Source organism: Scomber japonicus, chromosome 9, assembly GCF_027409825.1.
Source record: "Scomber japonicus isolate fScoJap1 chromosome 9, fScoJap1.pri, whole genome shotgun sequence".
NCBI classification, from domain to species: Eukaryota; Metazoa; Chordata; class Actinopteri; order Scombriformes; family Scombridae; genus Scomber; species Scomber japonicus.
The window spans coordinates 2,136,857-2,151,322 of NC_070586.1; the positions used below are offsets into that span (position 1 = coordinate 2,136,857).

At 44.3% G+C, this 14,466-nt stretch overlaps 1 protein-coding gene across 1 annotated transcript; it reads right to left on the minus strand.

Moving 5' to 3' along the window:
• Positions 1-600: 600 nt before the first annotated feature.
• On the minus strand, positions 601-13,926 carry LOC128364357 (kazal-type serine protease inhibitor domain-containing protein 1-like). The gene is made up of 4 exons (XM_053324894.1): positions 13,145-13,926; positions 1,884-2,044; positions 1,653-1,800; positions 601-1,055 (listed from the first exon to the last, which is right to left on the minus strand). Exons 1-4 carry the CDS (start codon positions 13,692-13,694, stop codon positions 970-972), a joined length of 945 nt encoding a protein of 314 aa, XP_053180869.1. The 5' UTR covers positions 13,695-13,926; the 3' UTR covers positions 601-969.
• Positions 13,927-14,466: the final 540 nt, after the last annotated feature.

Genomic DNA, 14,466 nt, shown 5'->3' on the forward strand with positions numbered 1-14,466 from the left:
TCAGAGGAAAAAAAAATCAGTTCTTGAAATTCAACAGCTTTTAAAATTCAAAGTCTGATTTCAATGGAAAAAAAAATCAGTGCTAAAAATTCAAATTCAAAAGCAGATGGCACAGATTTACTTCCATACTATACTTCCACCACAGAGAAACAGGAAACACTAAGAGGAGGAAGGAAGGAAGGAAGGAAGGAAGGAAGGAAGGGAAACACTAAGAGGAATCTGATGCTAAACAGACTGTTAATGTGTCACTGATATAATAACTCACACTGCTATAGTTATTATGGTTACTATGGTTACTATAATAACTCAATAGAAGCTGATCAGAGACTTTAATGACTGGAATCATTCTTCCTGTTCATACTGAATATATAACTTTTAGTATTTCCTTTAAAAATGTTTCTAACCTTTTAATTAACACTTTTAAACTGCTCTTCATTTAAATGCATAATGTAAAACACTTTGTGAGATACATGCAGTGAGTAGAAACCTGCTAATAGTTAGTGCTAATAGCTTATACAACATTTTACACATACATCTTTACATGTCACATTATTATTATGAATGAATCAGACAAACAGGATCAGCTGAGTTATTTTTACATTTATTATGAATTATATATAAAAGTTTCAGTTTCACACCGGCAGAGGCGACTCAGGCTCGAACCTGCGACATCTACAACACGTTCAACATGCTGAGTCTGCGTGTCACGCCCCGTGTGATGTCACAATAATGTTAGAATACACTGATACAAATATTATTTTAATATTTTAATATTTAAGTACTGAACCGGCATCTGCAGCTCATCATGTGACCTCCGAATGTCTCTGATCATCACAGAGACAAAATGGTCAAAAGTCTGTGGACTCCACCAGCTGTGTGATGTGAACTGTCTCTGCTGCTCAGTCTGAGGACAGCTGGACGGAGGGGACGCCAAACGGCGCTGGGTGACAGGAAGTGACATCATGTGTGTCAGTAGAAGTCCTGGTCGTAGTCTGTGGCGTCCATCAGCTGCTTCATCTCTGAAACGCTGTTGGCCAGGTAGGACGACAGCTCCTCTGACAGACGGGTAGAGACAGAGAGACAAAACATTCAAATGCTGCAGGACGTTGTGACATCATCAATGATGTCATCGCAGCCTGAATAAACTCACTGATTTAATTTAGAGGAAATGTTGAGATTTCCTTTTGTCCTGATGACCATGTCCATCTTGATTGCAAGAGTGACTTGTTAGAATAAGATCGTAGCTTGTTAGAATAAGATCGTAGCTTGTTAGAGTAAGATCGTAACTTATTAGAATAAGATCGTAACTTGTTAGAGTAAGATCGTAGCTTGTTAGAATAAGATCGTAACTTGTTAGAGTAAGATCGTAGCTTGTTAGAACATCATAACTAGTTAGAATAAGATCGTAGCTTGTTAGAACATCGTAGCTTGTTATAATAACATCGTAGCTTGTTATAATAGCATCGTAACTTGTTAGAATAAGATCATAACTTGTTAGAGTAAGATCATAGCTTGTTAGAACATTGTAGCTTGTTAGAACATTGTAGCTTGTTAGAATAAGATCATAACTTGTTAGAGTAAGATCATAGCTTGTTAGAACATCGTAACTAGTTAGAATAAGATCGTAGCTTGAATAAGAAGCTAGTTCTCACCTGCTCCGAGGACTCCGAGCACAGCAGAGGCGGAGACGGAGCCCAGGTTGTTACGAGCAATGCAGCGATAGGTTCCTGAGTCCTCTGGCTCCGCCCCCTCAATCTGCAGCCAACTGGAGAGCTCGAATTTCAGAGGACCGCCCCGAGACTGCGACACAGAGACAGAGAGGACATCAAACAGCTAGCAGTGTTTATGCTAAGCTAAGCTAAACATGCCGCAGGTGAGTCTACCTGCACAGAGATGTGAGGATCGTCTCCAGGCAGGATGATGTCTCGTCCTTCTTTCCTCCACTCGACCAACGCCATCGGAAACGCAAAAACCTCACAGAGGAAAACCAGACTGCTGCCGGTCCCGTTCACCTGACTCTGAGGAGGAACCTTAATGACAGGAACTGAAAGACAGACAGGTGGAGAGAGAGAGAGAGGTAGGTAGAGAGAGAGACAGGTAGAAAGAGAGAGAGAGACACACAGACAGGTAGAGAGAGAGACAGGTAGAAAGAGAGAGAGAGAGAGACAGGTAGGTAGAGAGAGAGACAGACAAGTAGAGAGAGAGACAGACAAGTAGGTAGAGAGAGAGACAGACAGGTAGAGAGAGAGAGAGAGAGAGAGAGAGAGAGAGAGAGAGAGAGACAGACAGGTAGAGAGAGACAGACAGGTAGAAAGAGAGAGAGAGAGAGAGAGATTGGTAGAAAGAGAGAGAGACAGGTAGAAGGAGAGAGAGAGAGACAGGTAGAAAGAGAGAGAGACAGACAGGTAGAGAGAGAGACAGGTAGAAAGAGAGAGATAGATTGGTAGAAAGAGAGAGAGAGAGACAGGTAGAAAGAGAGAGAGAGACAGACAGGTAGAGAGAGAGACAGGTAGAGTGACAGACAGGTAGAGAGAGGTAGAGAAAGAGAGAGAGACAGACAGGTAGAGAGAGAGAGACAGGTCTCAAAGGTTATTAAACTTTACTGTGACACATTCTGCTTCATTACTATTTACATTTAAAGAGACAGGAGCTAAAACGGCCCTGTTAACAGACAGAGGCTGAACTGAGCGTCTGCATAAAGGACCAGTAGTAACCCTAAGTGTGTGTGTGTGTGTGTGTGTGTGTGTGTGTGTGTGTGTGTGTGTGTGTGTGTGTGTGTGTGTATGTGTGTGTGTGTGTGTGTTTTGAAGTTTGGAGGCTTAAAATAATTTCATACAGAAAAAGAAAAAAGTGGGTTTGGCCTGAGGTCAGAAAAAAATCCTGGATTCAGACTGACAGGAAACCAGGTTTATTCTGGGTCACAGAGTCAGTGTGAACAGGAAGCTGAGGGACAGGGACGAGAGACACTATAATCATATGGAGAGAGAGAGAGAGAGAGAGAGAGAGAGAGAGAGACAGAGAGAGAGAGAGAGAGACAGAGAGAGAGAGAGAGAGAGAGAGAGACAGAGAGAGAGAGAGAGAGAGAGAGAGACATAGAGAGACAGAGAGAGAGAGACAGAGAGAGAGAGAGAGAGAGACAGAGAGAGAGAGAGAGAGAGAGAGAGAGAGAGAGAGAGACAGAGAGAGACAGAGAGAGACAGAGAGAGAGAGAGACATAGAGAGACAGAGAGAGAGAGAGAGAGAGGAGAGAGAGAGAGAGAGAGAGACAGAGAGAGACAGAGAGAGACAGAGAGAGAGAGAGACATAGAGAGACAGAGAGAGAGAGAGACAGAGAGAGAGAGAGAGTAAATCAGCTTCAGTGTTTTTTCTCTCCACTGAAATTCAGGAATTTCCTGAAATTAACTTTTATCGGATTAAAATCTGCATCTTATCTCTGTTTATGGTTTCTGAATATTTACAGAAAAGCAAGAGAAAAATAAAACTGTCATATCTTTAAGTTTTAAAATAATCACATTCCTGAGTCTGGTTCTAGCTGAGGTTACTTCCTGTTAAAGTGGAGCTGTTCCTAATGAGTCCGGTTCTAGCTGAGGTTCCTTCCTAATGAGTCTGGTTCTAGCTGAGGTTACTTCCTGTTGAAGTGGAGTTGTTCGTAATGAGTCCGGTTCTAGCTGAGGTTACTTCCTGTTAAAGTGGAGTTGATCCTAATGAGTCCAGTTCTAGCTGAGGTTACTTCCTGTTAAAGTGGAGTTGTTCCTTCCTAATGAGTCTGGTTCTAGTTAAGGTTACTTCCTGTTAAAGTGGAGTTGTTCCTAATGAGTCCGGTTCTAGCTGAGGTTACTTCCTGTTAAAGTGGAGTTGCTCCTAATGAGTCTGGTTCTAGCTGAGGTTACTTCCTGTTAAAGTGGAGTTGTTCCTTCCTAATGAGTCCGGTTCTAGCTGAGGTTACTTCCTGTTAAAGTGGAGTTGTTCCTTCCTAATGAGTCTGGGTCTAGCTGAGGTTACTTCCTGTTAAAGTGGAGTTGTTCCTAATGAGTCTGGTTCTAGCTGAGGTTACTTCCTATTAAAGTGGAGTTGTTCCTTCCTAATGAGTCCGGTTCTAGCTGAGGTTACTTCCTGTTAAAGTGGAGTTGTTCCTTCCTAATGAGTCCGGTTCTAGCTGAGGTTACTTCCTGTTAAAGTGGAGTTGTTCCTTCCTAATGAGTCTGGTTCTAGCTGAGGTTACTTCCTGTTAAAGTGGAGTTGTTCCTAATGAGTCTGGTTCTAGCTGAGGTTACTTCCTGTTAAAGTGGAGTTGTTCCTTCCTAATGAGTCTGGTTCTAGCTGAGGTTACTTCCTGTTGAAGTGGAGTTGTTCCTTCCTAATGAGTCTGGTTCTAGCTGAGGTTACTTCCTGTTGAAGTGGAGTTGTTCCTTCCTAATGAGTCTGGTTCTAGCTGAGGTTACTTCCTGTTGAAGTGGAGTTGTTCCTAATGAGTCCGGTTCTAGCTGAGGTTACTTCCTGTTGAAGTGGAGTTGTTCCTAATGAGTCCGGTTCTAGCTGAGGTTACTTCCTGTTAAAGTAGAGTTGTTCCTAATGAGTCCGGTTCTAGCTGAGGTTACTTCCTGTTAAAGTGGAGTTGTTCCTAATGAGTCTGCTCTAGCTGAGGTTACTTCCTGTTAAAGTAGAGTTGTTCCTAATGAGTCCGGTTCTAGCTGAGGTTACTTCCTGTTAAAGTGGAGTTGTTCCTAATGAGTCTGGTTCTAGCTGAGGTTACTCCCTGTTGAAGTGGAGTTGTTCCTTCCTAATGACTCTGGTTCTAGCTGAGGTTACTTCCTGTTAAGGTGGAGTTGTTCCTAATGAGTCTGGTTCTAGCTGAGGTTACTCCCTGTTGAAGTGGAGTTGTTCCTTCCTAATGAGTCTGGTTCTAGCTGAGGTTACTTCCTGTTAAAGTGGAGTTGTTCCTTCCTAATGAGTCTGGTTCTAGCTGAGGTTACTCCCTGTTGAAGTGGAGTTGTTCCTTCCTAATGACTCTGGTTCTAGCTGAGGTTACTTCCTGTTAAGGTGGAGTTGTTCCTAATGAGTCTGGTTCTAGCTGAGGTTACTCCCTGTTGAAGTGGAGTTGTTCCTTCCTAATGAGTCTGGTTCTAGCTGAGGTTACTTCCTGTTAAAGTGGAGTTGTTCCTTCCTAATGAGTCTGGTTCTAGCTGAGGTTACTTCCTGTTAAAGTGGAGTTGTACCTAATGAGTCCGGTTCTAGCTGAGGTTACTCCCTGTTGAAGTGAAGTTGTTCCTAATGAGTCCGGTTCTAGCTGAGGTTACTTCCTGTTAAAGTGGAGTTGTTCCTAATGAGTCCGGTTCTAGCTGAGGTTACTTCCTGTTAAAGTGGAGTTGTTCCTTCGTAATGAGTCCGGTTCTAGCTGAGGTTACTTCCTGTTAAAGTGGAGTTGTTCCTAATGAGTCTGGTCCTAGCTGAGGTTACTTCCTGTTAAAGTGGAGTTGTTCCTAAGGAGTCCGGTTCTAGCTGAGGTTACTTCCTGTTAAAGTGGAGTTGTTCCTTCCTAATGAGTCTGGTTCTAGCTGAGGTTACTTCCTGTTAAAGTGGAGTTGTTCCTAATGAGTCTGGTCCTAGCTGAGGTTACTTCCTGTTAAAGTGGAGTTGTTCCTTCCTAATGAGTCTGGTTCTAGCTGAGGTTACTTCCTGTTAAAGTGGAGTTGTTCCTAATGAGTCTGGTCCTAGCTGAGGTTACTTCCTGTTAAAGTGGAGTTGTTCCTAATGAGTTTGGTTCTAGCTGAGGTTACTTCCTGTTAAAGTGGAGTTGTTCCTTCCTAATGAGTCCAGTTCTAGCTGAGGTTACTTCCTGTTAAAGTGGAGTTGTTCCTAATGAGTTTGGTTCTAGCTGAGGTTACTTCCTGTTAAAGTGGAGTTGTTCCTAATGAGTCCGGTTCTAGCTAAGGTTACTTCCTGTTAAAGTGGAGTTGTTCCTTCCTAATGAGTCCAGTTCTAGCTGAGGTTACTTCCTGTTAAAGTGGAGTTGTTCCTAATGAGTTTGGTTCTAGCTGAGGTTACTTCCTGTTAAAGTGTTGTTCCTAATGAAGTGTGTGACTGTTTTCTCTGATTGTGGACCGATGGATCAGCTCTGTGGGTTTTTTTGGGAGACATGGTCGGAAAGAAGAGCAACTCACTGTTTTATTATTGAAAGGAAAAACTAGAGGTGAAGATATTTTCCAGACTCATCTCCATTACAGCTAACAGCGCTCCAGCAGCAGCGAGCCGTACTAACAGCTTCATCACATTGTGCAAACACAACTAATCTTTCCAGGACTTAACTACCACTCTGTAATCCACCAGCAGGCGTTGTGTTGTAAGATTTTAACCATGACAGAAGTGATGGATGTTGCAATGAGGAGTCTACAGAGAGGATTGTTCTGTTCTCATCTGGGAGACAGAATACGCTGAGCTAGAGGACGACCTGACAGATCTCACTGACCCGCTGAACCAGTTTCATTTAAAGTGAACACATTTAAAGGAAGTTACGGCTGCTGTCAGATGGCTGCTACACTGAGGAGCAGAGCTTTCATTCATTCAGAGCTTCTGGTTAGAATCTGAGAGCTGCTGTACAGACTTTGCATCCATCGAGCCTGCTGCCAGCTATCTGTGTTTTCCATTTGGAACGAGTATTGATTTGGATTGTGTTGCCTCCAAAATCCTGTCACTGTTCCACTTGGAGAGATTCACACACTGAGATCAAATCCAGGACAACATCTGGCATGAAGGGAGGGATGTGAAACTTAATGCCTGAACAGAAGATGTGCTTTGAACTTGACAGCACTTTCCAGATCAACCCATTTGAAGTCAAAGTAGAGATCGACAGTGACTGATGAGCACGTTGTCTCCTGCTGAAGGTTTACAATCAGCTCCTACAATCAGAGCTCCCACTATGATAGAGAAATAGCTTCCAACTACAACTAGGTTATGTTTTATTATATCTGGATTAGGCCTGTTTGTTTTCTGCATATCAAATATGTTGTTTCACTATGAGTATAACAGCTGTGGGTCTTGGTTGAATAAAGGTTGGACTCGCCTGTTTTACAAGAACACTTTGTAGTAAAAGTCAGAATACTGTGAAGAAAGATTCAATCACACATTTACATGAGTCTGTTTTTTCATAGTCGACTAAATACAACGAATAACTGAATATTCGCTGCATGCCGATATTCACAAGAGCCAAATAGATAATGCGTCAAAACTTTAAATATTCATAACAAACATGCTTTAACTGCACAAACTGATAATCAGCCTTCATTTCTTTTCATAAAAATCTTACAGGCTTACAGACCAGGTGGATTATTTTCTCCCCGTCATAAACAACGCAGACAGCAGCTTTTGTCCGTGTGAAGTCACCGTAGCTCAACTCTGACTTTAGTGTGTCTTCGTCTGCATCATGTTCCCTCCAGTCAGCTAGCTAGCAGGCTAACTTACTACCAGTCAGCTAGCTAGCCAGCTAACTTACTACCAGTCAGCTAGGTAGCAGGATAACTTACTACCAGTCAGCTAGCTAGCAGGATAACTTACTACCAGTCAGCTAGCTAGCAGGCTAACTTACTATCAGTCAGCTAGCTAGCAGGATAACTTACTACCAGTCAGCTAGCTAGCAGGATAACTTACTACCAGTCAGCTAGCTAGCAGGCTAACTTACTACCAGTCAGCTAGCTAGCCAGCTAACTTACTACCAGTCAGCTAGGTAGCAGGATAACTTACTACCAGTCAGCTAGCTAGCAGGATAACTTACTACCAGTCAGCTAGCTAGCAGGCTAACTTACTATCAGTCAGCTAGCTAGCAGGATAACTTACTACCAGTCAGCTAGCTAGCAGGATAACTTACTACCAGTCAGCTAGCTAGCAGGCTAACTTACTACCAGTCAGCTAGCTAGCCAGCTAACTTACTACCAGTCAGCTAGGTAGCAGGATAACTTACTACCAGTCAGCTAGCTAGCAGGATAACTTACTACCAGTCAGCTAGCTAGCAGGATAACTTACTACCAGTCAGCTAGCTAGCAGGATAACTTACTACCAGTCAGCTAGCTAGCAGGCTAACTTACTACCAGTCAGCTAGCTAGCCAGCTAACTTACTACCAGTCAGCTAGGTAGCAGGATAACTTACTACCAGTCAGCTAGCTAGCAGGATAACTTACTACCAGTCAGCTAGCTAGCAGGCTAACTTACTATCAGTCAGCTAGCTAGCAGGATAACTTACTACCAGTCAGCTAGCTAGCAGGCTCACTTACTACCAGTCAGCTAGCTAGCAGGATAACTTACTAGCGAGTCAAAGTAGCCGAGAGCAGCAGTAAACATTCACTCCGTGTTTCAGGTTCTACTTCAACACAAGGTGGAGGTAGTTTACAGAAGTTTAGAGCTCCTCCTAGTGGCTGAAATTATTAATTAACTATTAATGAACCTGAAGCTCAGTGACTCATTAAAGGACGACAGCATGAAGGTTGACTTCGGACCCTACCAACGATTATTCCGTTTTCATGAAACGTCTCTCGTCTAAATTACAACTCTCAGGTAAAAATCTCACATTTCTGTCCAATCAGAAGCTCTGATGTCAATGTCAGCTTTATATAGCACATTTAAAACAGCCAATGGGCTACCAAAAGTGCTTTACAGTAAAATAAGCAGAAACTGTAAAACAAACAAACAATAAAAACATTAAAAACTAAATAATACAGAGAAATATAACAGATGAAAGACCCAATAAAGCAGCTGCACTCCACCAAAGGCCAAGCTGAACTAGTGGGTTTTAAAAGTGGAGAGGCTGTTCTCAGTCTGCACAGTAAAAGTTAAGGAGGAGCCACAACTGTGAAGGCTCGATCTCCTCTAGGTTTTAAGAAGGATGGAGGAACGTCCACCTGATCAGCTGACCTATGAGGGCTCTGATCAGCTGACCTAAGGGCTCTGGAGAGCTGATGCAGTTTAATAAGGTCAGACAGGTATTCAGGGGTTAGGGGTTAGGGTCATTCAGAGACTTCAAAACTAACGATGCTGCTGAAGTTCACGTTGGATCGTTTCAGACAAAGTTCAGCCTGACAAACCGTTTTTGAGGATGTTTGACCTTTGACCTCTGAGCTCTGAGCTCTCCTCGAACATAAAGAACAAACGTTTGAACAGATGGAGACACAGTTTAATGTGAAGAGGAGGAGGTGGAGGAGGAGGGGGAGGAGGTGGTGGAGGAGGAGGGAGGAAGAGGTGGAGGAGGAGGAGGAGGAGGGAGGAAGAGGTGGAGGAGGAGGAAGAGGAGGACTAGGTGGAGGAGGAGGAGGAGGAGGAGGAGGAGGAGGAGGACTAGGTGGAGGAGGAAGAGGAGGAGGAGGAGGAGAAGGAGGTGGAGGAGGAGGGAGGAAGAGGAGGAGGAGGTGGAAGAGGAGGTGGAGGAGGACAGGAGGAGGAGGAAGAGGAGGAGGAGAAGGAGAAGGAGGTGGAGGAGGAGGAAGAGGAGGAGGAAGAGGAGGTGGAGGAGGAGGAAGAGGAGGACTAGGTGGAGGAGGAAGAGGAGGAAGAGGAGGAGGTGGAGGTGCTGTAGTCAAACACAGTGTTTCTGTTCAGGCTGGTTGTTCAGACAGAGCACAGAGACGGGCGGGTCTCACTGGGAACAGGGGGGGCACAGTTAGACCAGAACAGGGGGGGCACAGTTAGACCGGATCGGGGGGGGGCACAGTTAGACCTGATCAGTTTGTTTATTCATCTCTCAGCTGATCCAGAGTCAGTCAGTCAGTCACCTCACTGAATGCTCCTCTGTCCTACGCTCCCTGAACTACCCAGCAGTCCGTCTCTGCTCACTTATTGTCAACTTTATGGTGTTAATACACAGTTAGCTTCATGTTGTGGTCCTGGTTCAGGTCTGGTCCTGGTTCAGGTCTGTGTGTGTGTGGGGGGGGGGGGGTTTGCCTCCGTCCTTCAGAGACCTGCTGAGGGTCTGATCTGCAGCAGGATGAAGAGCTGAGACCAACAGGCCAAATAAAAACTCAGACTCTGTATAAACTCACTCTGATTCTAATAAGAAATGATCATGTGACACTTTTAAAGCTCGTTTCTTATTAATATTTGATCTTCTAACATTTACACTTTACTCTCTCACAAAATTAAAACTTCATTCTCATATTTTATAATAAAACCTCAACATGGATTTTTTCCCCATAAACTTCAGACTTCATGAGGATTCACGATATTAGAACGTTTTCCTTCTAAAGACTTTTCATAAATAATAAAAAGGAACTTTCTGTTTTTTATTAACATTTCTGTGGTTTTGGACTTTTTTACTGTTTGCTGCTGCCGAGGACAAACTAAAGACAGACCCAAACCTTCTCTGCTGCTGAACAAACTAAAGACAGACCCAAACCTTCTCTGCTGCTGAACAAACTAAAGACAGACCCAAACCTTCTCTGCTGCTGAGGACAAACTAAAGACAGACCCAAACCTTCTCTGCTGCTGAGGACAAACTAAAGACAGACCCAAACCTTCTCTGCTGCTGAGGACAAACACAATGAACAACAGCAGCTTTGTCTGTAAAGTAAAACAGCAGAGAACACGCAGATGATTGACAGGAAACATCTGTACATCTCTTCTGTGAGGAACTGAACCACAGCAGCCTTTAGCTCAGTGACACCAGGGTTAGGGTCAGACCTGAACCATCACAGCTGATAAAACCTGATGACCTGTCTGAAAGATGTAACACCTTCTTTGCTTTGATGGTAACAGACCACCATGAACTGGTGAGGGCTGGACCATCAGGTTGTTCTATGGTTGCTATCGGTACAGGCTGTGCTATGGTTGCTATAGATACAGGTTGTGCTATGGTCGCTATAGATACAGGTTGTGTTATGGTCGCTATAGATACAGGTTGTGCTATGGTCGCTATAGTAACAGGTTGTGTTATGGTTGCTATAGATACAGGTTGTGCTATGGTTGCTATAGATACAGGTTGTGTTATGGTTGCTATAGATACAGGTTGTGTTATGGTTGCTATAGTTACAGGTTGTTCTATGGTTGCTATAGATACAGGTTGTGTTATGGTTACTATAGATACAGGTTGTGCTATGGTTGCTATAGATACAGGTTGTTCTATGGTTGCTATAGATACAGGTTGTGTTATGGTTACTATAGATACAGGTTGTGCTATGGTTGCTATAGATACAGGTTGTGCTATGGTTGCTATAGATACAGGTTGTGTTCTATGGTTGCTATAGATACAGGTTGTGTTATGGTTGCTATAGATACAGGTTGTGTTATGGTTGCTATAGATACAGGTTGTGCTATGGTTGCTATAGATACAGGTTGTGCTGACATCAGAGATCCTGCTGGAAGCATTTTTGAAGTTGACTTTCCATGTTTTATGTTGTTCATGGCAACAAAGAGGAAAAGCAAAGATTTTTTTTTTTAAATAGCACTTCCTAGGTGGCTGAGAGCAAGTCCATACAAAGAGTCATATTATCTAGTTCTGGGTGCAGAAAGGATCGATTACAGGTATCATTTGACAGGAGACGTTTCAATACTACTAAAGACATAGAGAGTACTGACACTCAGCCTTACTGATAATAACAGACTCATGCAGCGAGGCCTACAGACCATCACAGACGATAGGAGGAAGGATCATCTGTCTGACAGCAGTAAGACCAAAGCAGCAGATGATCATTACACGTTCTATGTCTGCTTTGATGCAGATAACGATATGAACTTAACGGACAGACGACCACCAACTGATACCAGACAGTCTAGGATGATACCTTAATGATATCTGTACTCAATACTTTAAAAAGGTATTGGTAATATAGAACAATATGAAACATCTCCAGTCAAATGATACCTGCAATCCATCCTTTCTGCACACAGAGCTGAAAATATGACTATTAATATACCCTTAAACTGTCAGGTTAGGAAACACGTCCTCCACCTTTAACCCTGAACACATGACCGTCTAACACCGTCAGTCATGGGTCTGATTTCTGACAACGATGAGTCAGTTGATGATCTCAACAACAAAAAGACCAAAGAGACGGTCGTTGACTTTCAGAGGACGAGCAGAACAAACCTCAGAGACACGCTGATACCGATATATCAGTCTGGCTCTACTCAACTTTGTCTGAAGAGAACATCTTAACGTTCTCCATCACATCTCTCCTCTCCTTCCTATCCTTCCTCTCTCTCCTCTCCTTCCTCTCTCCTCCTCTCCTTCCTCTCTCTCCTCTCTACTCCAACCGGTCCAGGCAGATGTTCTCCCACTCTGAGTCTGGTTCTGAGGGTTCTTCCTGTTAAAAGATGTTCTCCCACTCTGAGTCTGGTTCTGAGGGTTCTTCCTGTTAAAAGATGTTCTCCCACTCTGAGTCTGGTTCTGAGGGTTCTTCCTGTTAAAAGATGTTCTCCCACTCTGAGTCTGGTTCTGAGGGTTCTTCCTGTTAAAAGATGTTCTCCCACTCTGAGTCTGGTTCTGAGGGTTCTTCCTGTTAAAAGATGTTCTCCTACTCTGAGTCTGGTTCTGAGGGTTAGGGCTCTATGTGGAAAGAGCCTTCACATGACTCTGTTGTGATTTGGAGCTTTATAAATAAAGATTGATTGATTGATTGATTTCCCAGACCTGGTGCAGGAGCCTCCAGCGTGACCTCTGACCTCACACACCCTGAACACCACCTTCACCCCCCAAGCTGTTAAGCCTTAAACAGACAACGTGCACCAGGAGATACAGACTCATTATCCTTCCTGTCGTCCTCCCGGGTCAAATTGACCCTTTTTGTTTTGACTGTTCCTTTTTTCCAACCCTCCCTCCCTCCCTCCCTCCCTCCCTTCCTTCCTTCCTTCCTTCCTTCTTCCTCCCTCCTTTCCTTCCTTCTTCCGTCTGTTCCTTCCTTCCTTCCTTACTTTAGGTGCAAATGACATAACTAGTAAGGGTTTTTTACAACTAATTTTCCACTCCTGCCTGTTTAAGGGTTAAACTCACTTCACTGTTTAAATGCTACATACTGTTTACCTTTCCTGCTTTATCACACTTTCATTATGGATTTATTTAGTTTTTCTTAATGTTTTAACCCTTTTAAAGTGTTTTGTTTGACAGACAGACAGATAGACAGACAGACAGACATACAGGTGTGCTCGTGCTTGTGCTCGTGCTGTCTACCTGTCTTGCAGGGCCCCTTCCCTTTGGTCTTGAGTTCGGGTCTGTTGAAGGCGGCCTCTCTGAACTGACACAGGTTCATGTATGTGGTTCCGTCGCTTCCACACACCGGGTCCTGCTGCTCACACACACACACCTCCTCCTCTTCATCCTCCCCTCCTTCTTCTCCTCCTCCTCCCTCTGTGGGCCGAGGGTCCGCCTGGCACCGCAGCCCGGTCCCGCACAGCCCGTAGTAGACGCTGCGGTCCCCCGGGTCGCAGGCTTGTCCCTCCAGGTTCCCGCACTCCTTGCAGCAGTCGCAGGAGTCCCGCACCAGACCGGCTCTGCAGCCCCGCGTCTCCGGGCAAAGCTCCGGTTCACACGGCCCGCAGCTGGCCACCCCTCCCGCACCGGGCTCCGCACCGACCCCCGGCTCCTCATCCTGCAGCGGGTCGGTGCGGCTGAGCTGGCCGGGCGGCTCGGTGCTGAGGCCGGGCAGCTCAGCAGGGACAGCCCGGCATGTGTGGAGGTTCAGGCAGAGAGTGAGGAGGAGAAGAGCCGTCAGCTGCGGCATCGTTACCCGGTCTGTCCGGTTCCTCTGTCCGGTTCAACAGCTCAACAACACTCTATGTCTAACCGCAACCCGACACTTACATCCCCCTCCGACCGGGAAAAACACGCAAAACAGCAGAAAAACTCACAAACCACGCAGAAAAACACGCAAACAGCTGTGTAAAAGCCGGACCACAGTTAAAAGGAAGAATCCCGGTTTCGGAGATTTAAACAGCTGAGGAGCTCGCGCTGCTCCACACGGGCACGAGACACCGTAGTCAAGTTACCAGAATAAAAGATGAGACTTCTTAAACCAGTCCTTCAAAATAAAATGTTAAATAAAACCCGTAGATTTAATAAAGTAAACTAACACTGAGATCATTTACAGTATGTTCTAATCCAACTTTATTTGTTAAGCACTTTAGAAACAACTACAGTGGACCGAAGTCGTGCACAGAAGAATAATGCTCATATGAGGCATAAAGTTACATATAAAATACAAAAAAAACATGGGTAAAAATAGCAGCCACGCAATAAAAACAGTAAAATAAAGTCGAGGCCTTGCTAGCTAGGTGTCAAAGGTCAAAGAGAAGAGATGTAAAAACATGTTGTATGTTGAACCTTCAGCTGTAGAAAACAACGTGCCCACCGTGAGGTCACCCATCGGTCTGTGGAAGCCCTGTTGAAGTCTTTCGATGGTCGCCATTTTTAATTTTTGGAGCCAGAAATGATTTCACAGATGTATCAGAGCTGATACCGGACCAAACATGGCACTCATTCAGTCCTGTATCAGT

Bases quoted from the DNA above. Each gene is read 5' to 3' on its own strand.
- LOC128364357 (XM_053324894.1), bottom strand. From the start codon at position 13,694: ATGCCGCAGCTGACGGCTCTTCTCCTCCTCACTCTCTGCCTGAACCTC. The intron at 2,045-13,144 runs GTAGACAGCACG...TCTGTCTTTCAG, and splicing joins GAAGGGGCCCTGCAAGACAG to TTCCTGTCATTAAGGTTCCT. The intron at 1,801-1,883 runs GTAGACTCACCT...TCTGTGTCGCAG, and splicing joins ATCCTCACATCTCTGTGCAG to TCTCGGGGCGGTCCTCTGAA.